This window comes from Spermophilus citellus (assembly GCF_964194105.1).
Source record: "Spermophilus citellus genome assembly, chromosome: 5".
NCBI lineage: Eukaryota > Metazoa > Chordata > Mammalia > Rodentia > Sciuridae > Spermophilus > Spermophilus citellus.
This window is the reverse complement of record NC_138186.1, coordinates 134,368,738-134,395,629: the sequence shown is the minus strand read 5'-3', so window position 1 is coordinate 134,395,629 and position 26,892 is coordinate 134,368,738. Positions and strand designations below refer to the sequence as shown.

At 36.8% G+C, this 26,892-nt stretch overlaps 1 protein-coding gene across 1 annotated transcript in view; it reads left to right on the top strand.

The window, feature by feature from the left end:
- Positions 1-26,615, top strand: part of MTCL3 (MTCL family member 3) — a 39,076-nt gene extending 12,461 nt beyond the window's left edge. The window contains exons 5-7 of the mRNA XM_081294761.1: positions 20,706-20,777; positions 23,749-24,924; positions 26,310-26,615. Coding sequence (XP_081150887.1) covers positions 20,706-20,777; positions 23,749-24,924; positions 26,310-26,420 — 1,359 coding nt within the window. The 3' untranslated portion in view covers positions 26,421-26,615. The remainder of the gene's footprint in view (positions 1-20,705; positions 20,778-23,748; positions 24,925-26,309) is intronic.
- The last annotated feature ends 277 nt before the right edge of the window (positions 26,616-26,892 follow it).

Sequence of the window (26,892 nt, the reverse complement as noted above, 5' to 3'; positions counted from 1 at the left end):
CTACGGCTGAACCACAATCCCAGCCCCCAGGGCCACTTTCTGATACCTTAACTTTCTACCCTCCGAAGCCATAAAGACCAAGTAACCAAAGTGTTCACTGTCTTTTTCAATAAATAAACCAGTATGTCAAACGATGGCACTTAGACACTCTAACTTATGCAGAAAATGTCCAGAGTGGGTTCTTATATAACTATACAGTTGTCTGGGGTGAAAAAATCTGCTGCCTTGAAGGTTTCCCAGGCTCTCACTACAGAGAGTATGATGCATAAGCTAATGAGCACAAGTCCCCAGTTAAACATCCAAACATTGTATTTTTTATTATTGAAATTTAATGTATTTTCACTCCCTATAACTTTGATGGGTTTTGAAGTTGCAAATCTTTATGTTTCCAAAAGCATAATAAAGTTCTGTTTGACATTGCTTAGCTTTTATATATGTGACAGATACAAACCTCATATAGAACCAGCCCCTGTTAAAATACCCTAGTCCCTTCCTTAAGGGACTCTGGGGGTATAGCTCTGGCCTAAGTGATCTATGTAGTGCCCTTAGGCTTGGAGTAGTAATTAACAAAACTGTTCCCTACTGGCCACCCTTTGCTGCCTAAGAAGGGTCTTGGCCCTAGCAGTAGCCAAAAATAGCCTCTTATCTCAGCCTTTTATATGAAGTTGAAAACTATATACTTAATCTAACTTTAATTTAGCACATTTACTAAGCATATGTATGAATATATAAGGGATGGCAGAAAATGTCACCTTGAAGGTCATCCCTGCCTTCAAGTTAATTACTTTTTCCTAGAAAGATAGCCTTGTAGAGGTTGTACTTGGACAGCAGGTACCCACATTCCTTACCCTACCAAATGCTTTGATGTCCACTGTCTCAATGAGTCCTTACAAGATTTACAGACTGTAGACTATGAGGTGAGGCCCCGATATGGTCACCACAGCCCCTTCCGTGTCAAGTTCAGTGCCTAGCATGTAGGCAATTAGATTCTTTATTCTGCAATATGATAATAACTTATTTCATATTCAATTTATATGTGTAAGTTTTCCCATGCTAGTCTATAAACTCCCTCAGCCTAACATCTGGGTCTGTCATATTTATTTGTTGTATCCACCAAAAAAAAAAAAAAGAAAGAAAAAGAAACCAGAAAAGAACCCAATACAAAACTGATGAATAATAAGTAATTTTGAACAGAGATTGCATGGTCATTAAGCAAGGTGTTATGCCTGAGAATAATAGAGAAAAGTGAGTCAGAACTAGATTCTTTCCACTGTGCTAAGTGAAATACAGACAAAATGAGAAGTGAGCAGATGGAGCCTCTCATCTGACTTCCAGAAGTGAAGGTGTCTTGAACTTTGCTATAGAAACTTCTAATTCTCCACCTTGCTTCTTTCAAATTCTAGTCATCCCCCGGGAGCAACAAGTCCTTCCTGAAACAAGGTCAAATAAGTGTTCTTGGGAAGGACAATGAGAACAGGAACTCAAGGACAAGGACAAGAGGATAACTCTGATACCCTGGGCATCAGCTCTGTAGTTTAACATCTATGTGCTTTGGTGTCAAAATGCAAAATGCAGATCCTATTATTCCCCAAAACTATCCAATTAAATTTGCATTAACATTTGGGATAGTTAACATTCAGCCGTTAATTTGGCAGGAGAAATATGAGCAATACTCCAGGCTGCAGTTATTCAGTAGCCACCAGTGCAGAGGACTAGATGCCCATGACTGTCCCAGATAATTTACATATAATTATGTTGAAAGTAGTTTTGTTTTAGAGATGAAGACTCAAGGTTCAGAGAGGTCAGTATCACCAGTGTGCTGGCTGAGTCCACTGCCAGATCTGTCTGTCTCTACTAGTCAGGGGCTTTGCTACAGGCACTCAGCTGCCACTTCAGTGTTCTTCCTGACCTATAAATGACTTTTCTTCCTTAGGAACTTTAATACTCCAGAATCTCCAAGCATTGCACCTATAGGGCCTATTAAGGGATGCTCTGAGCAAGAGAGACTTCCACCCTGTCCACAGGGGAAAACTTTTATTTTATCATACAGAAAGGGAATCTTTGGAGCAAATAAACCAGAAACATAATGATTCTGCCTTCTTTCTTTACAGACATAATAGTTTTGTTATTTCAGATACATCGCTTAATAGCTAAGTCTTAACCACCTTCAAAAGGGAAGTATTTCCCCTATTCAGTCTGCTGACAAGTATAACATGAGACAAGGTGAAAGTGCTTTGTGAACATTGAAGTACTATATTAGGTGGTGTTGTGTGTACTATCACACAGTCTTAGTTTGGCTGATTAAGACCCAAGTCTACAAACAACTTTTTACGTCCATAGGAGTGAACTGTTGGATCCAACCAGGACTCCAGTGACTTTATACAGGCCTTTGAAACATTTTTGCCTTCTCTTTTCTTATTAACATCTATAGCTCTCTAAAGCACCCCTTTATGCTTGCTTCACGTAAAACCATTCTAACTTCTTTCAGTTGTCCCTATGCCTCCTTCACTGTGCTTGTCCTGAAGTCCTTGCCACTTCACCATCCCTTAGCTCATGTTTACAGATGTTTGGGGAGAGGCAGGCAGACAATCCAGCTGCACTGTCTGCCACTGTATTCAACAACTGAGCTTATGACCTGATTGTTCCCATTTGTCTGTCTCCTTCCTTGCTGCCCTCTGAATCTTCTGTCTAAAGAGAAACACCTCAGAAGAGAGAAGAGGTCTCTTTTTGATCGAAAGTATTAAAGTTCAAGATCCTTTAGGTAGCTTTTTAATTTTTATTAATTCCACAACTAAATCCTATGCTCTCCTGAACTTAAGAACCATATTTCTATATAATTCACATATATATTATTATATATGAAAAACTACCAATAAATACTAAGGCAAAATAAAGAGGTTTTTAAGAAGATAAACTTGCTGCCAAAGAAGCATATCATTAGTTCCCCTAAATTAGAATTTACTTGGTTTCTTTGTTTTTCTAACACTTGCTTTACTTTTTTAAAAAGATATATTTTTAGTTGTATATGGATGCAATGCCTTTATTTTATTTGTTTATTTTTATGTGGTGCTGAGGATCGAACCCAGGGCCTCACATGTGTGAGGCAAGTGCTCTACCATTGAGCAACAACCCCAGTCTCTTGCTTTACTTTTGAGCAAATACAGCAGGCAGTTTCACTGCATGTTGGGAAGTATTTTCCAAGTTGAAAATTCAGTTACACCTTCATGATTTTAGACTCAATGAATTTTAATGGAAAATAATTATTTATCCACTATTTCTATTCTAATTATGTTTTTACATTTCAAGGTCAGTTAAACTGATCTTTATCCAGATGGTAAATGCCATTTGCGGATGACATTTGAAGATGTCATTTAGCTTCTCTTCTGACATTTTCCATTTTACACTTACTTATTTCACTTAATAGGACCATTTATATTCAGTATGATTCAACTTAGAAGTGCTTAGAATTAAAAATTCAAAGTATTCTGTGTTCATCTTCTGCCTAGCTCAGTTATTTCCAATTTGTCCAGCCAATTAATCATAGGCAAAAGTGCTTAATAAAATTAACTATGTTATTTTTTCCTCCCTTCACAAGGTAGCAGTTTCTTACCATTTCATTAGCCAAGAACCTTGAATAATAGTAGAAATAATTAGATAAGCCAGTTCTTTGTTGTGTTCAGGTACATAATGAGCAACTGTTATGCTGGTATGTAGTTATAGCCTCTGCCTCCTTGCACATGAAAGAATTTTAACAAGTTAATCATCTGTGTATGCTTAGTAGGATTTGGTATATGGAAAGTATCATCTTACAAGGATAAAATATAACTATTGGATTCATTTATTTGGAGATATGACTAAACTTAAATTAGAATGATTATGTTCTGAAATGATTCTGAATGTAGTTATCTTGTTTTAAATCATACTCTTGTTAACTTTGAGAAAAATTTTTTTGGGGGAATACATATATGTTTTCCAGTTTTCCTAATTACTAAAATAAAAAATGAAAGAAGGAATTAAAAATTATTCCTTTAGTCCAACCCCTTAAACTTTAGCCTGGTCTTTCAATTAATATTAAATGTATAGACTAAGATTGTATTAAGTTATTCATTGTTATAGTAATCGTTTCAGTTTAAAGCAACTTTCTCGTACATATAGTCATAAACAATTCCGTATATGCAAGCAATTTTAATACTTAATTGACTTTAAACCACAACTTCTACATTTCTGAACTGTGTTTAAATAATCTTTAATCAATTAGCTAATGTTTCTGTTTTTTTCAGAAAAAAGTTTATATTTTCTAAGCTGATTTCCTTTTAACAATAGCTTTTGGTTGACTTAATACAGAATGGCATCATGAAATTAATTATTGAGTCAAAAAAATTTCCTCTTGCATTCTATATTCTGTTCTATTAACTTTGGCTTTTGTTTTGCAGTGGACAGGTGTAAGATGTTTGACTTTGATTCTTTTGTAGGTTAAATTATCTTCCCTTTCCATATTTCTGGATATTTATTTTTACCCTTTGTATCAGAATCCTCTAGTAGGAAAGAGAATTCACCCCCCACCCCCATGGTTGAATGAATGGGGATTGCTCACAGTAGTGTCTGCAGGATTAAGGGAATAAAGCAGAGCTGCTGAGACATTCAGAGACCAGCAGCACTTGGAAACCACCACCGCCTCCAGGGACACAGTGCTATAGAGGCCAGTGAAAAGTGGAACTGTAGAGTAGGGTCTACAGAGTGGGAGCTATTGTCCAAAGTGTAGCCTTACTTATGATGTTGGAAAAAAAATGAAGAAACAGGTGAAACACCCTGACCCATCTCTTCTCTCACCTTCCATCCTTCACCATTCACCAGTGTCACTGTTGGCCAAAGCCAATCAGGAGTCAGGTGATGAGGGAATCTGGGGGAAAGCAGGGTATGAAACTCAGGTTCCTGGAGCACTAATGGGCAGAGAAGAGCAAGAAATCTGAGTAGCTAAAGGACAATAACATGTTCAAAATATTGCCCGGATAGATCTAGGTGATGGTCTTTGTTTATCATATGTCCAGAGCATGTCAACCCTTTAATATGAAAATGAACATTTATTTATTCATCTCGGAAAATCTTTCTTATATTATAGCCTGGATAATCATATGTGCTCTACTTTTTTCTTCTTAGCATTTCCTACTTTCTACTTCTTACCACTGGCTTCTCATCCTTCTTTCACTGTTTTGTTCTTTATCTCTGTGTCCTTGGACAATTTCTCAGGTTCTCAATATTATTGAATTCATATTCTGCCGTGTCATCTGCTTTGTAAAGACAGTGCAAAATTTAATTCTAGCTTTGAATTTTAGTGTCCTTTGAGTTTTCTTATTCCTGGCAGCTCCCCAGTTTTCAGAGCTTAATCTCCTCTTGTGACCTTATTAATTCACAGAGAACATCTTTGTTGACTTATTAAGAATACGACATTTTCTAAAGCTGTCTTCTGTTTTTCATAGTAAACAGTTTTCAAAGGTATATTTTTTAAAAAGGGGTGTGTTTGTTTGTTTGTAGTTGTAATGGACAGCATGTCTTTATTTTATTTGTTTATTTTATGTGGTGCTAAGGATCAAATCCAGTACCTCACACATACCAGACAAGTGCTCTGCCATTGAACTATAAGCCCAGCCCCTCAAAGGAATAAAAATATTGTTAAACTACTATCAACATGATGTTGTTGCTGTTTTCTTTCCTTTAAGTTGATTTTTTAAATCAACCTAATGTATTTTAAATAGTTTTATTGAGGTATAGTTTACATAACATAGCTTCATTTGTTTTAAGTGTACAATTTAATGGCTTTTAGTAAGTATACAAAATTGTATTACCATTACCTTACCCCAATTTTAGAACATTTCTATCACTCCATAATGATCCTTTGTGTCTATTTGTAGTCCCCTTCTGTCTCAACCCTAACCTCCATCAACTATTAACCAGTTTTCTCTATTAATAGTGTTTAATTTCCTGGACATTTTGTACAATTGTGAGCATACAATATTTGGCCTTATTGGCATCTGGGTTCTTTCACTTAGACCAAAGTTTTTGAGGTTTTTCCTTGTAGCATATATGAGCACTTTGTTTCTTTTTATTTCCTAATAATATTAAGTTGTATGTATCTGCCACATTTTGTTTATCATTCATCAGTTGATGACCATTACATATTTTCCAAGTCTCTGGTTATGCTACTATGATCACTCATATTCACGTTTTTGTGAGGATGTGTTTTTATTCTTGTGTGGACATAGAGAGGAATTTATGGATCATACAGTAAATTTATGTTTAACTTTTTAAAACAACAGCCAACTATTTCCAGAATAACTGCACCATTTAACATTTCCACCAGCAATAGATGAGAGTTCCAGTTTACCTGTATTCTAGCCAGTACTGTCTCTCTTTATTGTAATAGCTATTTCCTCCAGAATAACCTAAATTATAACTAGAAAGTATGTAGACAAAAATCCAACTAAAAATGGTAAAAATATTGAATAGACACTACAAAAAATAAGTTACACAAATAGGCAATAAGCATATGAAAGATGTTAACATCATTAGGAAAATATAAAATCAATATGATATTTTACTTAATATGTAACAGAATAGGTAAATACTAATATACATTTTTTTTCCATATTGGGGATCGAATCCGGGCCTTTTTATTTTTTATTATGCTACAGGATCTTGCTAAGTTGCTGAGGCTGGCCTCAGACTTGATAGTCCTGCCTCAGCCTTCCTAGTCACTGGGATTACAAGTGAGTGCTACCATACCTGGCTCTAATGTACTTTCTATATCCATAGATTTGCCTTTTCTAGATATTTCACATAAATCAAATCAGATTATATGTGGTCTCTTATGTCTGACTTCTTTCACATAGCATATTTTTAAGGTTGATTTGTTATATCATTTATCCATCCTTTTTTATTGACTCAAAACATTTCATTGTATAAATATCATATTTTACCTACCCGTCCACCAGTAGAGGGATATTTAGGTTGTTTCCAATTTTTGACTCTTCTGAATAATGTTTCTAAGAATATTCTTCATGGATTATGTGTTTATTTGTCTTGGGTGTATGCCAAAGAGTAGAATTGCTGGGTCATGTGACAAGATTATGTTTAACCTTTCAAGAAACAGGGATGGTCTTCATGTCTGTTTAAGACAGTAAAGGCTATACATTCAATAAACTATATTTCTTTGAATTTCACAGATGCTGTTGTTAAAGGAAAATTTTCTCAGATTGTGGCAGATACTAGATAATTAACTTTAATCTCCAATATTCCTGTATTTTCATTTTTGTCTTTGCTTTCCAGGATATCTTAACAGTAAGTAAATGATAGCTTCGTGTTTATTAACCCAGGATTTTATCAGTTTGAGCAACAATGTGAACAGGGTTAATTTTCTTTAAAATTCAAGACTTTAAGATACACATCTGACTCATTTGTGATTATTTTCTGTAACTTTCCTAGTACTATGGAATATTTTGTTCCTATTCCAGTGATGCCTTATTCTCTTATCTTTATGTACATATTCCTCAGGTATATGATTTATTATTTATGATTTATTTAGGTACTACTAAATGTGTAGCTTGTCTCATGTCTAAAGTTGTATGTTACTGGGTGTAAATTCTTTAGCATTACATCAAGAGACTAAATGATTCCTTTAATCTAGAATATGGTACTTACTTTTCTACAAATTAAATTATCAGACATTTACTGATGCCTGCTTTTTCCATTATATAATTTTGAAATGATCTGACTGATTGGATCAAATCTAAATCCTTTTCATTTCATTTCATTCAAAGTACACTTTGAATGGTCATCAAGATGCCCTTTAATATAAAGTAAAATCAAATTATAACATTTTCAATGGACATGTGTTATTATGCATAATACAGATCAACGTTACCTTTTTGGTATGTGGAGAGAAGTTGCAAGGATTTTGATTATCCTTGTGTTTTAGAATTTACTGAGTAATTCATAAGGTGTCCTGAAAATCTTTCCAAACCTCACAAACATACATATGTACACATCCTCACTACACATTTGCTCTCCATGTGAACATACACATAAGAATATATTCCATGAGTGTAATACTTGATTTTTAAAAAGTTGATTTGGCTCTTTGCCCTTTAAAATATACTCAGAATTTTTTTTAATGAAACCAATTACTTATAACTCTATTTTCAATATCTTTAAAGGTGAGAAAAAGGCTGGTTCTCTGGGATTAGTTGATTATCATTGAATCAAACCATGGAGACAAAATTTTCTCAATCCACTTCAGATGTGCAGAGAGAACATTCTATTAGTATACTCTTCATGATTTTTACTTAATTGGAACATAAGGAGAAGCTGTAGAGATAGTGATTGTCCTGCTTTATTATAATGTGTTCATAAATTTGTCACAAGTAGTAAACTCTGTTTTCTTCTTGTGTGTTTTTTTCTCCAGATATTTCAGTTACATCTGTAGTTAATACCTGTTCTAGTCTAATAAGAATATTTAGGCATAATACCCCTTATTAAAAAGAATTTTTAGAAAAAGAACACAGGCAAGGACAAAACAAAAAATCAGAATGATAGCAACAAACTATTGGATAAACTCAAATAAATCAGGTGAAATTTAAGATGAACAAATATGATGTCCTAGAATTTGATTTTTACTTTTTTAAACACAAAGTGGAAAAAGGAGAAATGTATTTTAGTTATAAGAAAAAAGGCTTAGGAAGCTTCATTGATCACAACTCATTTTGAAATCTGTTATATGAGGAATGCTGGAAAGAACTGGAAGGTGTATGTAGCCTGGAAAAGGAAGTACTTGAGATGTGATCACTCTTTTTCAATGTCTGCTGTACTGCATATAGAAGATAAATGAGATTTATTATTTAAATAACTTTGATTTTTAACTTTAAATAGATTTGGAATCAAAACAAAGACTTTCATCCATTAGGGCCATCTGTAGAAAGGAACACATTGCCTGTCTCTTGTGGAAGCACACTTCTGGTAGGGGTGTAGGAAGAATTTGTGTAAGGAATTGAATGGGAGGTTCTTTTGCTTGTCCTATTTAGGTGATCCTAGAGATTAGGGCAGAGTTTGACAATTCCAGTGTCACCAGGGGTCAAGTAGAATCATAAAGGAGCTCAACTGACCATGTTGAGCAATGGGACAAAATGTCTCACTATTATGTTTCAGCCCAGAATTGCTACACAGTAATCTGGATCCAGCTTTATCAGGTCTTCCAATTTTTCAAATGAAATTGAGAATCTGAATTTTTCAAATGTAACTTAGTCACATATTAAAATTTGGAGTTAGGTGCCAAATTTTAATTTGGTTTCTACAATAATTAAGCAGTTTCTTGACTAAGCAATGATACTTAGAATCCAGTTTATTAGAAGAGAATATAAATCTCTATAAATTTGGCAGCTAACTCCAAATTTTTTTAAAGCATAAATGTTGGCTATTACTTTTTAGCCTACTCCAGGAATTACCTCCTCAAACTTGCTCCTAAATCCTTTTCATTTAATTTTATGAATTATTAAATACACTGACTTGTACAATTACATTATTAAATATCTTAAATGTTTAATTGTGTGAAGAATAACTTAAAAACACTCATCTAATACCATCCCCTGGTGTTCTGTCATTTTGTAATGGCAGCTTCAAGCATATTTCTTATCAGATTTTTAACCTGACACAAAATGATGTTAAGATTACTGTATTAATCAGTTAGAAGCTGGTTGAGACACAATGTATACTAGACAGCTCATCCTTTCAACTTATAAATGCTGGCCGCAGATTTTTTTTCTCTGACTCATTGTAGAGAAAGGTCATAAGGAACTACAGTCACTTCCCAGTAATAATTTTCTAAATGTGTTTTAATTGGTTAAAAGCAATGATTCTTAGAATCCATTACTTATTTTTTTTATTGGTTGTTCAAAACATTACAAAGCTCTTGACATATCATATTTCATACATTAGATTCAAGGGGTTATGAACTCCCATTTTTACCCCAAATACAGATTGCAGAATCACATCGGTTACACAACCACATTTTTACATAATGCCCTATTAGTAACTGTTGTATTCTGCTACCTTTCCTATCCTCTACTATCCCCCCTCCCCTCCCCTCCCATCTTCTCTCTCTACCCCATCTACTGTAATTCATTTCTCTCCTTGTTTATTTTCCCATTCCCCTCACAACCTCTTATATGTAATTTTGTATAACAATGAGGGTCTCCCTCCATTTCCATGCAATTTCCCTTTTCTCTTCCTTTCCCTCCCACCTCATGTCTCTGTTTAATGTTAATCTTTTCTTCCTGCTCTTCCTCCCTGCTCTGTTCTTAGTTGCTCTCATTATATCAAAGAAGACATTTGGTATTTGTTTTTTAGGGATTGGCTAGCTTCATTAAGCATAATCTGCTCTAGTGCCATCCATTTCCCTGCAAATTCCATGATTTTGTCATTTTTTAGTGCTGCGTAATACTCCATGGTGTATAAATGCCACATTTTTAATCCATTCATCTATTGAAGGGCATCTGGGTTGGTTCCACAGTCTAGCTATTGTGAATTGTGCTGCTATGAACATCGATGTAGCAGTATCCCTGTAGTACGCTCTTTTAAGGTCTTCAGGGAATAGTCTGAGAAGGGCATTACTTATTAACATGAGAAAATTAGAAGGGAATATAAATCTCTGCATTTGCTGATGTCATTCATAGCTTAGTAAGCATTTATTTACTGTGGATAAAGTATCTGAAGCATAAAATAATTTTTAATTATTAGTATTTCAAACATCATTAGCCAGTTGCCCAAATAAATAAACAACAACAACAAAATCTTGGCTGAGAAATCTTGCAGCATTAGATCCATTTTCTTGAATAGAGTTCTCTGAGCCTTAGTAGCATACCCACTCATCCAAGTGTAATACAGGATGTGAATACCAAAGAAGCCCTTAACCATAATGTCTTTGCTTTTTTAAAGCAATGTAGTTTTGCTTTGAGATCAGTTCTTTATTAGTACTTTGTCAGACTCTGTAACAACCCATACTCTATTCCAAACAAAGTTTCTACAATTATGAAGTAGTTACCTGTTTAAAAAAAAAAACGAAAAACAAAACTCTCTCACAGCTTTGAGCTTTGAAATCCCACAGAAGCTTAGAGAGTAAAGACATAATTCTATCCAAGGATCCAGGAAATGTATTGACCATATGGTATGAAACATGTAGTGGAAGGAGGCAATTATTGGGTTCAAACTTGACTTTGAAGGCAGATACTTTCACAAAAATTTTATAGGCCCAGCTGTTACAATTTCCTTTCATTTCTGCCTTCTCTGGTCCTATAGCATCCATGTCCCATTAACAAGAGAAGTCTTCTTTTTTTCTTTTGGATATTCTATGATCCTTAAGACTTCTTACCTCCTCTGAAGTAAGTTCAACATTTACTTTCCAAGGCTTACCTGAATTTCATTATATTAGTCATAGAGACTTGGTTCAAGTCTAAAGACATTTAAGCGGTATTGAGAGGTAATACACTAGGAAAAAATGATTAGGTCTAAAGTAATTATTGACACTAAAAAATTACCTTTGAAAAGAAAAGATACTATGTATAAGCCATTTGGTTCAGAGGAGACCACTCTGATTCCCACACAGAAAAGATTAGAAAATTTTCTTTCATTGGTGACCTGCAAAGTCCACTCATTAATGTTCTTCAGTGATAACAAAATCATATAACTGCAGTCAGTCTGACCTCTGCTGTAGTGATCTACTTTAGGACAATGGGAAAATGATGGAGAAGCCAAGGAAAGGAAAATTCACTGGATACTTTTACTTGAAACATTATATTAAAAGTTAAACTAATAACTTGATTCTGGCAACTTTAATTTGGCATTGGATCAAAATTTTTATAGCAGAAAAATAGTTTAATCAGCTTTTAAAAGTTACTTTTATTTAGGCATTCACTGGAAATAAGAAAAAATAAGTTTGGCAGTCTCATAGCTCAGAAGATAGGAATGGGGTTGGGCTTATGAGATGGGAGAAAGGACAAAGGCATTGGTGGAAGAAGGCTGATTTATTTGTTGTAGATTTGGGTCTCCATCTTCATGACGTAGACACCTGCATGCCACATAGAACTCTCCATCTCTGACATTTTTCTTTGTGACCCTGCCCAAAAGGGTATCACCATCTTCAGTGATAATGAAAAGTCCACAGGTTTTTCATTTATTCTTACCTTCTGGGAACAAATCCCAGGTTTAAAATGTCAATTAATTACCTTATTTTCAATGTTAACTCTTGGAGTAGATGAATTAAGGATGGCTTTCTTTTCCTACTGTCATCTTTCTATTCTTTTCTAAATCCTGTCCTTCTTAACTACCAGTAGAAGCTTAGAGAATGTGATCCTTAAATTACGTTTGAGAATTTTCAGGATACAGCTCTTTTTGCATTTGTCTTTATGTCTCAACTCTGGCTTAGAGAGTTTTGTGAAAATTGAAGTTATTTTTCTTCCCCTGCATAGGAGAATTATAAAAACAGAAAGACAAAATTTGCTAATGCTGAGGTTGGAATTGATAGATTTAAATTAGAAGCTGAGATCAGGGGAGCAATGTGAAGATGTACACCTCCTTTTCCTGAAAATGAAGAGTAAAATCCAAGTTCAAACAGAAAGAAATACTTTTAAAAGGTGCTGATCCAGGCCCAGTAATAAGCTTAAATGTTAGATGAACTTCATTAGCTTTTAACTCATATCACACCTATGGTGCTAATTGAACACCTGCTTTTATTAAAAGAAGAATCTGCAATTTAGAATTAAAAGGTGGGCTTTTAAAACAACTTTTAGTGCTCAGTTTCATTAAAGTCTTTTCTGGAATCAAAACATTGGCAAAGGCAGGGGAAAATACAAGGAAATTACAGTGATCTTCATTTATCTCATATTTGATTACCCCTTTCAACTTTTTCTTCTAAAGGTTTACTTTTTTGTTTTTTTCCTAGGGTTGGCAAAAGGAATATTTTTTTGTAAATATGTACAAAGCTCATTAGTCTAGTGTTTTTTTTTTTCAATCCCAGTGGTGAAATATGTATGGTAAATGTATCAGTTAGCTTTTGCTGTATAACAAACTAGCCTAAAACTTAGTGGCTAAAACAGCAATTTTCTTTCTTATCTCATAATAATTCTGTGGTCCATTTTTTAGATTATTCTGGCCTCAGAGGGGCCTGTACGTGTATTTGTGGTCAGCTTATAATCACTTAGGAGGCTCTGCTCATATAGGTTGATTGGCTGTGGACTCAGGCAATGGGAACAATGGGGCCACGTGACTTATTTCATCAAGCAGGCTGGTCCAGATCTAATATTTGGGGCAGCAGCTTTCTAAGATAAACAACCCAGTAGTATATAAGGGATTATGAAAGTTGACTCACAGCTAGCGTGCCATCTCTCCCATGACATATTATTAGTCAAAGCAAGTCACAAAATCAACCCAGTTTAAAGAGGGACAGAACTTCACTGTGCCTTTTTGTGGGGTTATTACAAACAGAGCTGCCTATCTGGAGCAAAAAGATAATGCCACTTTTTTGTAAACACTTTACTATGGAAAACCTTCATCACTAATACATAATAGACACTAATTGGAGTCAAAGGTTAGATGTCTTTATACCTATCATTCCCGGATTAGGTTTTCTGTAAATCCTTAGTGAGTTACATGACATGGAAAGAAGTAATATATCACATCAGAATGATCACATTGCTGGACAACAAAGGAAAATGAAAGAATCAAAAAACCCACTGACCTGACTTCTACCCAAGTTCCTCTTAAGCCATGACTGAAGGCAAAGAAGAGAGAACATAGAACAGCTTAGAGAAGAGTTCCTGGACCTGAACTTGAGGGCATGAAGATAGAGGAAGAGGTGTACAGGCACTTGGAGGCCAATGGAGGGCCAGTGACAAACGAGAAATCACAAGAGGGGCTGATAAGTAGAAGCCACCCAGGCAACACGGCCATCAAAGAATACTTGTACTAGGTGTCTTTACAAATGATTTTGAGATCCAGAATCTTAATTGGTGACAGTTGTAAAAATGGATTGGTAAAAAAAAAAAAATCAAGCAAAATCGTAGAATAGGATGACATAGGTTTTATGTCCTGTTTTAATGCATTTCAGTTCGAACATTTTTGTCCTTTAGTTTTTTGTTGTTGTTCTTGGTGTTGAAACAGTTGAATGAGACATTTATACTTTTTCAGCTTCAAATGGAAATTTTAAAGTGGACCTTTTTGTTTGTGGGTTTTTCTTTGTTTTAATCATTTGCCAACTTCTTGCAATGCCTCCAAAACAAACCTATGTACAAAATAAGGCTGAAGGAGATGACATTGAATGAGTACCCACTTTGTGCCACTATACCTCCAAGAGCAGAGGTTATAACAGAGATCAGTGCCAGGAGCCTGTTCTTGTGGAGCTTGTATTTCAGAGTGAGGAGGAAAGCACAAAACAAGCCCAGTTCAGATGGTGAGAACTATGGAGAAAAATACAGCAGGATTAGGGAGACAGAGAACTTGCGGTGGAAGAGAATGGAGGAGGTGTGTGTTGTTTTATGCAAAGTAGTCTGACCTAGTCTCCAGTTTTAGGTCCCTGAAGCAAGGGTGCAAGTGGGTCCCTAGAGTATATGAGGGGAGAATGAATGTTACAGGCAAAGGTAACTGTAGCTCACAGGCCCCAAATCTGGACTGTGCTTGACATCTTTGAGGAACTGCAAAGATGTCCAGTTCAAATAGAGGAAAGAAAGCCAGGAAGAGAGTGAGGGCGGTGAGGTTGAAGTGCTTGCTTGAAATGCTGGTGGGTCTACTGCAGAGCAGGATAGTGGTTCACAGAGCCAATCACTCTCTCACTGGGGGAGCTTTAGAAACTGTGCCCCCAGCCCCAGAATATGTTTTGAAAAGACTGATCAAGTCTTTATAGGATGTTATTAGAATAAATACACTGCGGAATCAACATCTGCTGCCTTAGTTAAGCACGGCTTAACCGAGCAAAATGGAAAACCACTAGGAGATTTTGTGGAAGAGAATGGCATGGCCTAATTACCCTGGCATCTGTCTCCCTCTCACCTACCTTCCCCTGTGACCCTCTGAGGCATGGCTTAGTATAAAGTTTGGAATCCTGTCTCTCTTCTAGGATGAGAGCGGACAGTGAGCAAGGTCTCTAGGCCTCTTCACCAGTCCTGTCTCTACCAGTCTCTCTGGGTTAAGTGTTAAGAATGTAACTGAAGGAAAGGAAAAAGATATCAGAGACTAGAGCCCCTCCTGGACCTGGTGGAGACAGAGTCCTCTGTCTTTGAGTTTTCCTCCAACCTTCAGTCAGCTATCCCTGGGCCTCCCTCTTAATGTGACAGATTGACTATGAGAAGCAGGAAGTTTGTATGTCACCTCTGCTGACTCCTATGTTGAAAATACAAAGACATGTTACACATGTGTAGAATATGTCAATTAGTGTCCCAACCTTTGGCCATGCCCAGAGAGCATAGAAAAGGATATGCTCAGAAATAATAAAACCCTGTCTGCTAGTTTACAATGTTCTCCCCTTGGAACCACAAGGTAATGTAGCTGTCAGAGCCAGAGTTCTGAAACTGGGTTCTGGTTCAATCACTTACTAGTTGGGTGATTTCTTCTTTGTCCTTTGTGTACTTCATAATATGATGTCTAACTCATAAGGCTGTGTTCAGATTAAATGAGTAGATACATGTAAAGTACTCAGCCAAGTCATGGCACATATTTAAGTCCTAGATATTAAATATAAGCTATTCTTCTTGATTTAATCACCATACAAATGGATCAATCTGATTTTATGCATATACACATGTCATACATGTCCATATATACATACCTTTTGGTAGCATTTTAGGTAGGTTTAATTACTAAAGACTTAAAAATGCTACCTATTAGTAAGTGCACCAGATTTCAATTGAGAAAGAAAGGCAATCTGAAAACATTTTTAGAACACAAACCATCCATTTTATGTAATTGCTGTGCAAACATAATTATTGTAAAAACTCTCTAATTCCTGGCCTTCTCATTGCTAAAAAGAACAGCCTTCTCTTTTGGATAATCTGAGGCTGGGAATGTGAAGAATTAAGAAATGGACAAGAAATGTTTTCAACACATTTTTCTGGATAACCATTTGAAGTGCCTGGTTTGCCAAGAAGCATGAAAATCTGAGATTTGTTCTAGCCTCCCACATGTTCCCCTCATAGAGGTCACTAGATGTAGAAGATAAAGGTCGGGCAGGATGGTAACAGCAGAAATGACAGTTTTTTCCTTATAGGAAAGGGATTGTTCCGACTGACTTTCTTTCTCTAACCTTATAAATCTCACAACTTTGTTTCATAGAAGTCAGAAAGTCAATAAAAACTTATTGGAATAATAAAAGATGATTAAATATTTATTAGAAATTTGAATGTGACACTTAGAAGCCTTAGCAGTCCTTGAGACACCTTAAGACAATGCACCTTTATTCAAGGGAAACCTCTTTTCAGAGCTTCATTCAAGTTTAACACCCAACTTGAATGGTATTTAAATAAAAGTAAAGTAGAAAATGCCTCTTAGGAAAGAATGCAGTATTCCTCCTGTATTAATTCAGAGTTCTCATTTTAACACTGCCTACAGGCTAAACTCTAAATCTCTCAGTCCCACAAGCTGACCTCAGTCTTTCCAGCATCTTCTTCTACCCCCATCTCTACAGTGGTTCTATCTTCTTTACTTATCTTCAGAAGTTGGTGCATCTCTTAGTCACACTCATTCCTCCTTATCTTTCCTGCTGTTATTTACTCAGTTTTGTGTCTGTTGAAATTTTACACGTCCTTCCAACAGCAGCCCTCTTGAATAATTTTCCCTGATTTCCTGAGTCTGGAATCATCACTTCTCCCATTATTCTCTCAGTCTTTTGTTTGTTGTTCAATTGTCGCTCTTAGTTAATTGTGCCTCCTCCTTTTTAGTCATCACGTATAGTTAGCTCTTTAGCGAGAGAGTAAGATATTTCTTAGTCGCATTGGTTGACCTTCCAGTACATGTTCATGCCAGAAACTCAACGTGTCTGTGGAGTGGATGAAACACAAGGACCAAAGACGAAGTCCCCAGAAATTGATCGTACTTTCCCTCATAACCCTTGAATGGCATTCCTTTCTCTCATGATCTTCTGGACTTCTACCTGCATCTTTGGGTTTTTTGTTTGTTGTTGTTGTTTCGGGTACTGGAGATTGAAACAGGAGTGCTTTACCATTGAGCTACATCCTCAGTCCTTTTTTATTTTGAGACAGGGTCTCCCTGAGTTACTGAGGGTCTTATTAATCTGCTGAGGCTGACCTTGAGCTTGTGATCCTACTACCTCAGCCTCTTGAATGGCTGGAATTATAGGTGTGCACCACCACCTCTGGTCATCTTAACAATGTCAGTCTGTGATGGTCCTTGTTTAAAACCCATCACTGCTCCTAGTTAGCCTTAGAACAGTTATTCAGTTGCATGAGATAAAATCCAAACTTTATTTTATGTCCTCAAAATTTGACCTGTGACACCAGCAAGTCTCAATTATACTGGATTTTCTTTGTGTGCTAGATTTTCTTTCCCCTCCTCCTTCTTCTTCTTCCTTCTCCTTCTTCCTTCTCCTCCTCCTTCTCCTCTTCCTCCTGCTCTTCTTCCTCCTCTTTTTCTCTTCTCCTCTTTCTCTTCCTTATTTTTTCTTTTTTCCACAAAATATTGTGTTCCTTTTCTTTTATCTCTTTCATTACCACTTATCTACCACATTTGAGATGAAGCTGTTACTTCATTCTGAAAATCATGATTTGTTACCCAACTGTCTTCAGCCCCAGACTGGATTAAGCCTTTCTCCTCTGAAATCTAATAGATCCCAGAGATCAGAAGGACTTGGGTGAAGGTCTGATTCTGCTATTTAGCAAGCAGTAACTTTAGACAGTGGGAACATTGGCATCAGAATCACTGACAGGGTTTAAGTCATAGATCACTGGGGTAAGTCTTTTCCAACAACTTTGATATTATGATGCTTTCTGGTGATCACATTTTGAGAACCTCTGCTTTAGATAATTTATCTACCTTTATTAGGCTTAGGTTAACCATCTGCAAAGGGAGTTTAAAGGGTTGTTTTAAAAATTAGTCAAGATAATGTATGTAAAGTGTTTGACATGAATTAATGCTCAATCAATGCCAGTAATTATCATCTTTATGTTATCATTGCTTTTGTCCCACAGTAGTGAGTTGCAGACTGAACAGACCGTATTGAGGAATCTGGAAACCCCAAGAGAACTGAGATGTCATTTTATTATTGTTGTGGCATAGGCACCTTATGCAGTGCATTAATAGTTACTAAATACACATATAATGAAATGAATTCAATATCAAAGCCCTTAAAAATATTTAGTAAGATGAATTTAGTGTTTCTTTTTTTTGTATTTCTTTTTTTTTATTGGATGTTCACAACATTACAGAGCTCTTGACAAATCATATTTCATACATTAGAATCAAGTGGGTTATGAACTCCCATTTTTACCCCAAATACAGATTGCAGAATCACATCGGTTACACATCACATTTTTACATACTGCCATATTAGTGACTGTTGTATTCTGCTACCTTTCCTATCCTCTACTATCCCCCTCCCCTCCCCTCCCATCTTCTCTCTCTACCCCATCTACTGTAATTCATTTCCCTCCATGTTTGTTATCCCATTCCCCTCATAAACTCTTATATCTAATTTTGTATAACAATGAGGGTCTCCCTCCATTTCCATGTGATTTCCCTTTTTTTTCTCCCTTTCCCTCCCACCTCATGTCTCTGTTTAATGTTAATCTTTTCTTCCTGCTCTTCCTCCCTGTTCGGTTCTTAGTTGCTCTCAAATTTAGTGTTTCTTATAAGAGTGTTCCAGGTTCCCTCTTCAGCTCAATATATTCTTAGTATTCTTGGGATTGTTTTTGCTATTTGATTCATAAATCACTTTCAGATATGATAAGTTTCATTTATTAAAAAAATATTATACAAGCAACATAGAGAACATCTTTCTGGAAAGAACTAGAATGAATAACCACATAGACTGCTTATCTCTGGGTCCTTTCACTGCATACTGAATAAAAACAGTTGCAACAATATCTTATTCTCCCTGCCATCTGTGCCTAAGTATGTATTATGATTTCCATATTAGATGTCCCCCAAAAGCTCATGTGTGAGACAATTCAAGAAGGTTTAGAGGTGAAATGATTGGGTTTTGAGAGCCTTAACCAAATCAGTGAATTGATCCCCTGATAGGGATTAACTAAGTGATAACCAAAGGCAGGTAGGATGGAGCTGGAGGAGGTAGATGATTGGGATTGTGCCTTTGGGATATATATTTTGTCCCTGGTCGATGGAGTCTGTTTCTCTCTGCTTCCTGCATGCCATGTCCCCAGCTGCTTTCCTCAGCCACACTCTTCTGCCATGATGTTCTGCCTCTCCTCAGGCCCCAAGAAATGAAGCCAGCTGTCTTAAGACCTCTGTCACTGGGAGCCCCCAAATAAACGTTTCCTCTTCTAAATTTGTTCTTCTTGGTCTTTTCGTCAAAAAAAAAAAAACTTATCAAAACAATATTCCTTCATTTAATGGTGGACATGGGTTAGACATTGACATGTAAAGAATTATAATTTCAGTTCTTTACAAATTCACGAAGTCTCCCATTCTGAGAAGCCATTTCTGCTTTTACTGTCAGTCTCCACTTCTGTCATCCTTCTTTTTAACTTCAGAACTTCATAGTTGATATTACTCATTAGTTCAGCAAGTATGTTTCTACAGTCTTCCAAGTGGCAAGCATTATTATTCTAATGGAGGTGACGCTACACTAAGGAAAAGTCTCTGCTTCACAGAGCCTAATGTGTGGCATTTACCAGCACTTGCTGTATTGGTGTGAGAAACAGAACTGAGCATCAAAGATTATTTGTTGCTGGTCCATGAAACGGTTTGGGACTAGTTAGTATCCTATAAGTGCTTGTTTGAATTTTAATTAGGACCTGATAGTAAAATAGTAGGAGATTTTTACATAGCAATGAAAATTCCCAGATTTTCCTGAGAAAGTTCACATTCCTGTATCCTGGAGCTGCTCCAGTCCACCTACTCCCTAAGATGGAACATGCCCTCTTATTTCACCACATCCATATCATTCCCTATTACATTACATGTGTATGTTTCATGCTTGTTTGCATAGATGTGTGTCGAGTGAAGAATGTGAGTCTTTAAATCCTACATAAATGCTCTGAAAATTTGTCTTTGCAAGCTTGTTTCAACTTAACTCCAACACTGGAAATAATAACTTAATCTCCCTTTAATTTTCTTTAGTGATGTGGAATATTAACAAGCATTTGCCTTCATTAGAACTATATAGCATATTGACTCATTGAACTACATTTTTGAATTGAGTTCTTTTCTGCATTTTTACAGTAAGCTTCCTATATTTATCAAATTAATCAGATAATTGCCAGGTACATTCTACTGTTTTCTTTATCTCAGTTTAAAGTAAAACTATATCTTACTCTATCGGTTTTGGATACTTTTTCTCCTTGTATAGTTATTGATTGAACTTTTTGTCTTGGTTTTGTCATATGAGATTAGGACATTTAAAACAAATTGAATTAAGATTTTAGTTTAACTAAAAAATTATAGTTTACCAAACTAAACATATTCATGCTTTGTTTCAGTTATCCTTAAAAAGAAGAGGAAGCAAAGATTTGCCAAAATCTGAAAAAAAGGCTCAACAGACTCCCACAGAGGTATGTGGAAATAAAATTTCAACTTGCATATAAAGCAACTGTAAATGTATATAGTAATAAGCTATATTTTTAAATCGACATAATGGCAAAGTAGACTTATGCAAAACATAGTCACATTATGCATATCAGTTATGTAGCTGTGGACACAGGTGGCATAAAGTATTCAGTACATTTGCTCATAAAACATCAGTAAGAGCTCCATTATAATTGCTTTTACGTTGTAAGCACACAGCAACGTATCATTAGTCTTTTATGTGCTACTGTATTTGAGAGCTGTATGCAGGGTGCTAATCTCTTTCTTTCATAATTAATAAGGTCAGTGGAATGGCTGTTCCTATAGTAACAGGAGAGTAAAAATGCAATGCTGTAGGAAGGAATGGTAGAAGGAAAAGAGAGGTTTATGATGTCTTTAGAGAACCTAAGAAGGAAGTAATTCTCTAAACCAATGATAGGAGAAGCAAAAGGAAAGGAAACAAAGGAATAAAAATAAAATAAAAAAGATGTTCTCATTATGGGCTTGTTAAGAACTTTAGAAACACAGCCACAGTAAAGACTAGCTCTGCTTCCAAGGTGAGCAGGTGATGATGAAGAAGATTGTAAAACAGAATAGGAAATATTGGGGACAGAAGTGACATTATGGTCTCCAAAAACACGTAGCTAGATATTGACTTTAAACATGTAAATTGGGATATATAGCACTAATGTCTGTATTTTTAAAAAAAACATTACAATGTGTTTTCTCATTACAGAACTTTAAAGTGGTATTGTAAAAGTTGATCTGATCCATTTTTTAAAGCATGACCATTACATATATATTATTTTCCCTTTTCCTCTTTTTCTCTGCTCTTCTCTCTCCCTTCCCCAACCTCTCTCTCTCACCTTTTCTCTCTTTCTATTTTCCCCCATCCCCAGTACTGGGGATTGAACCCAGGGGATGCTTTACCACTGAACTACATCCCCAACCCTTTTTATTTTTCATTTTGAGATAGGGTCTCGATAAGTTGCTGAGACTAGCCTCAAACTTGAGATGCTCCTGCCTCAGCTCTTGAGTCTCTGGAATTACAGGTATGCACCACCATACCCAGCTCCCTCCTCTCTTCTTGAAGATACCCAAGCTCAGAGCTTCAGAGTTTCCATTGGTTCCTCTGCTGATGTGATCTTAACCTTGGTTATGTGTCCTTGATCTCAAGGCATTCTCTTACAGATTCTCTCCCCTTTGAAATGGATTCTCTTTTCAAAGCTCTATGTGGCTTACCCTCTTTTCCTCCTCTATGCCCTGGTGATGTTCTTTCATCACCTCTTCTCTCTGGGCATCCATCCTTTCCCCTAAACCCCTTGTAAAGGAAAGTAGACAAACCAATACATCTGCTTTCTTTAATTTTGCCCCCTCATCCTATTTTTCTTTTGTGCTTCTTTTCTAGAGTCCGCATGTGCAGTGCAAGGAATATATATATATATTTTAATCAGCCTGAATATAGACTGTGCTTACGCTTACTAACTTGTGCTCTGCTGGCTTAGGAATCCTCTATACAAGAGGCAGACATGGAGATATAGTGACAGAAGGAATGTCGTATTCAGGCTTTCAGATCAGCAGCTCCTACCACTTTACACTCCCATTAGCAGACAGGACGGTGGGAGGCCTTTGCCCTGTTCACCTTCTCTTCCATCTCAAAGAGTCTGGGCCATACTTACTGAGCATCTCTGGAAGCAGCTCGTTTTTCTCCTTGTCTTCCCCTAGTTCTTTACCAGAATATAGCTCAAACACAGGGGCCTCTGAGTGCTTGGGAAGGAAGGCATTTTTATTCCCACTTTAAAATGAGAAAGACTGAGGGATAGCTCAGTGGTAGAGCGCTTGCCTAGCATGCACAAGACCTTGGGTTTGATCCCCAACATTGCAAATAAATAAGTAAATAAATAAATAAAATGTATAAAATAAGGAAACCAAAGCCCACAGAAGTTAAACAGCCCAGAGTACATATTTAGAAGAATTTTAGGCAATTAACCTTGGGAAACATTTTTATATATAATAATGCACTTCTGTAAAAACCCAGAAAAAGTGGATTTCCATTTCTACTTTAGTACTATTCAATTTAGTTAAATGACAAGGCTTTGATAGTTGTCATAATAATGTGTGAGAGGACTTTATACAGGGTCTAGTGCATTATCCTTTCAACAGGTAGAACCAACTCTATCCATTTCAGACTCGTGGCAGTGCACCCTATTTTAAAAATTATGTAAATGGTCATCACTATTCTCCTTGGAGGGACCTTTCGGGTGTCAGACTTTTCCCTAAAGTTGACTTTAAAATAATTCTTTAAATCACGATGGTGGAAAGATTGTTTTCTGCAAGGCAGAGTGATCATGACCCCTAATTTCAAACAACTGAATTCAAAATTCATCTTCTTTCCCACTTGTTAGCTGTTTAACCCTAAACAACTCCCTAGACATCTTTAAACCAGGAATCTTAATGCCTACCTAAGAAATTTATTTTGAGTATTAAAATTGGTCTTATTTGTAAAGAACTTTACAGTATCTGAATCAAAGTAGTTGCCTAATAAATGCAAGTGAGTAGGTGCATACTTACCATGTTATTTAGAGTAAATAGGTTTCATATTTATTACAGTTAAGGAAATTCAACCATATAAAAATAAACAAAAAGAACATTCTTAAATGACCACCAAACAATTGTGTGCAATTACAACATAATGATCCCTGAATAGTGATGACCAGCTTTTTGTTTTGTTTTGTTTTATATTCCTTTCCTTGTGTTTCTAGGATCTAATAGTATCCTAATCTTTCCCTGGACAAAGAATGTAAATGGTTTGGAGAAAACACACAGCATCTACTTCTATGTGCCATTAAATCTTATTTACAAAAAAAAAAAAAATTGTTTTTGCAGGTGTCCTTTCTTGTTTTCTTTATTTACATAAAAAATGATCTTTTATCCTTTTCCCTCTTTTCCCTAAATGAGGAGGACAATGAAGATCTGAAATGCCAGCTGCAGTTCGTTAAAGAAGAAGCTGCTTTGATGAGAAAGAAAATGGCCAAGATCGATAAAGAAAAGGACAGATTCGAACATGAGCTGCAGAAGTACAGATCATTTTATGGAGATCTGGACAGTCCCTTGCCCAAAGGAGAAGCTGGGGGTCCTCCTAGTACCAGGGAGGCGGAGCTCAAGCTTAGGCTGAGGTTGGTGGAGGAAGAGGCCAACATCCTGGGCAGGAAAATCGTTGAACTGGAGGTGGAGAACAGAGGCCTGAAGGCTGAACTGGACGACCTCAGGGGCGATGACTTCAATGGGTCGTCCAACCCTCTCATGAGGGAACAGAGTGAATCCCTTTCTGAGTTGCGGCAGCACCTGCAGCTGGTGGAGGACGAAACGGAGCTGCTGCGGAGGAACGTGGCAGACTTGGAGGAGCAGAACAAGCGCATAACTGCGGAACTGAATAAGTACAAGTACAAGTCTGGAAGCCACGACAGTGCCCGACACCATGACAGCGCCAAGACGGAGGCCCTGCAGGAGGAGCTGAAGGCTGCACGCCTGCAGATCAACGAGCTCAGCGGCAAGGTCATGCAGCTACAGTATGAGAACCGCGTGCTCATGTCCAACATGCAGCGCTACGACCTGGCCTCGCACTTGGGCATCCGTGGCAGCCCCCGCGACAGCGACGCTGAGAGCGACGCGGGCAAGAAAGAGAGCGACGATGACTCGCGGCCACCGCACCGCAAGCGGGAAGGGCCCATCGGTGGCGAGAGCGACTCGGAGGAGGTGCGGAACATCCGCTGCCTCACGCCCACCCGCTCCTTCTACCCTGCGCCAGGTCCCTGGCCCAAGAGCTTCTCCGACAGGCAGCAGATGAAGGACATCCGTTCTGAGGCCGAACGCCTGGGCAAGACCATCGACCGGCTCATCGCCGACACAAGCACCATCATCACCGAGGCGCGCATCTATGTGACCAACGGGGACCTGTTCGGACTGATGGATGAGGAGGACGACGGCAGCCGCATCCGGGAGCATGAGCTGCTCTACCGCATCAATGCGCAGATGAAGGCCTTTCGCAAGGAGCTGCAGACCTTCATCGATCGCCTGGAGGTGCCCAAGTCCGCGGATGACCTTGGTGCCGAGGAGCCCATATCCGTGAGTCAGGTACAGTTCTGCCTATTGCGAGCCATGGTGATGGCAAGGCTGGCCCTTGGAGCTGTGGTCCCTCGTGGGTGGTCTCCACGGCCTGAACACCAGACCCCACCTTAAGGAAGTCCTAGCTCAGAGCCTAATGGGTTTAATGGCCCACGGGGCTCTTCTTTTTTCACACTGTGCTCCTGATTCAGGCCTGAGATTTCTGTATCCCAATCACTTGGTAACTCTTTCCCCTGTTTCATTTAAAGGGAAATTTTAACACCATCACACTCAAGTTTTGGGGTAAAGATTCAAGGATTTTTAATATATATTATTTTAGAAGGTCAGCATTTTTCAATATTACTTTACTGTGTGACAAGAAGATCCTCAATAGGAATCTTCAAATGTCAATTTCAGGTTTTTGAGTCAAGATTCAAATTGAGTTTAAGATTTTTTTAAAAAGTTTCTGAACAAAAACAATTGATGGAGAACTACCAGTGGTAAGGAGACCCATCTTGGCCTAGAGACCTACCAAAAGGGACAAATAGATGCCACCCCTGTACTATAAGTTGATGGTACATGATTATTTCTAGAGACAATCATTGCCAGTTCTATAATGGAGAATCCCAGGACCAATACGGTTGTATTACACCATAGCTTTAAGGCAAAACTAACTCAGAAAAATAGTAACAACTATTCCAGAACAGGGAAAACCAGCATTTTTCCTCCATCCTGATTTGTAGAGGCACACTGGATGAATTGGACTGAGCTGCTTTGGCCAGGTATGGTGGCCACTGAAAGACCAATGCATTTTGTCAAAGTTAACCACATAAAAGAAAATTTGTGAAACAAAAAAGGTAGTGCTGTCCCCTATGGCAAGCCCAGTGTCCTGTATCCACTGGAGAACCCATGGAAGAACAACAGCATGCATGGCTTTTTAGACCGCAAGACATTTTATATTTAAAAATTAGTTTATGCACATAAGCATGACAGAGATTAACTGCCTGTTAGTTGCAGCTAGCTAATTTCAACCCCATTGCTTATTTATCTTGCATGTTGCTGTGCTTTGCCATGAAAAAAAAAATGTTTTATGATGAAATTTGTTGGATTTTGAAAAGTTAAAGCTTACTTTTTTTCTGTTTATTTTATCAAATACTTAGTTTTTAGTTTCCTTGTTGTAGATTTTTAATATTGTGAGCATGTGATTTTTTTCCCATTATATCCTTAGAAAAAAGTAGAATCAAATCAAGAAAAAGCATTGTGTATAATTATGACTTTAGATTTTGTAAATATAGGTTTATGGGAGAATTCCTTATTTTAAGTTGAATGATTACCTTAATTAGTTAATATGAATGGAAGTTTTAAAAATTATTATTAATTAACTCTTCTCTTTGTCTTTGCATTTACCTTCCCAGATGTTCCAGCCTATCATTTTACTTATTCTCATTCTTGTATTATTTTCATCGCTGTCTTACACAACAATATTTAAACTTGTCTTCCTTTTTACACTGTTTTTTGTACTGTAAATCTTTCATCATTTACCATTCATTGTAGTATTTTCAGTTTGTTTTATTTTGTTCACCCTTCAAGACAAGAAGTAAAAGAAGTCTAGTTTCTGTAGTAACCAATGCTGTAAAAACACTGAAGACTGCTTATTTCTGTAAAAAGACACAGCTCATCTTACCTCTTCCCAATTCAACAAGAAGGCCAAACACAAAATATTTCAGGTAAGAAAGTAAATTTGACTTTTTTGAGGATGTCAATCATCTTAGTTTTTGCTTCATTCTTTTACATCTTGATTTTTGCTCTTTATATTTGTACAGATAATTATTGACAGGTAATTGACAAGATAATCTCTTAGTAGTTGACTATCATGATAATTCAAAGCTGAACATTCATAAGTTGGATTTTGTGCCAAAAATCATGCCGATTTATAAAGTACTTTATAATAGATTTTATAGTGATTTCTATAAATTATAGGTTTCATAATCATTTATT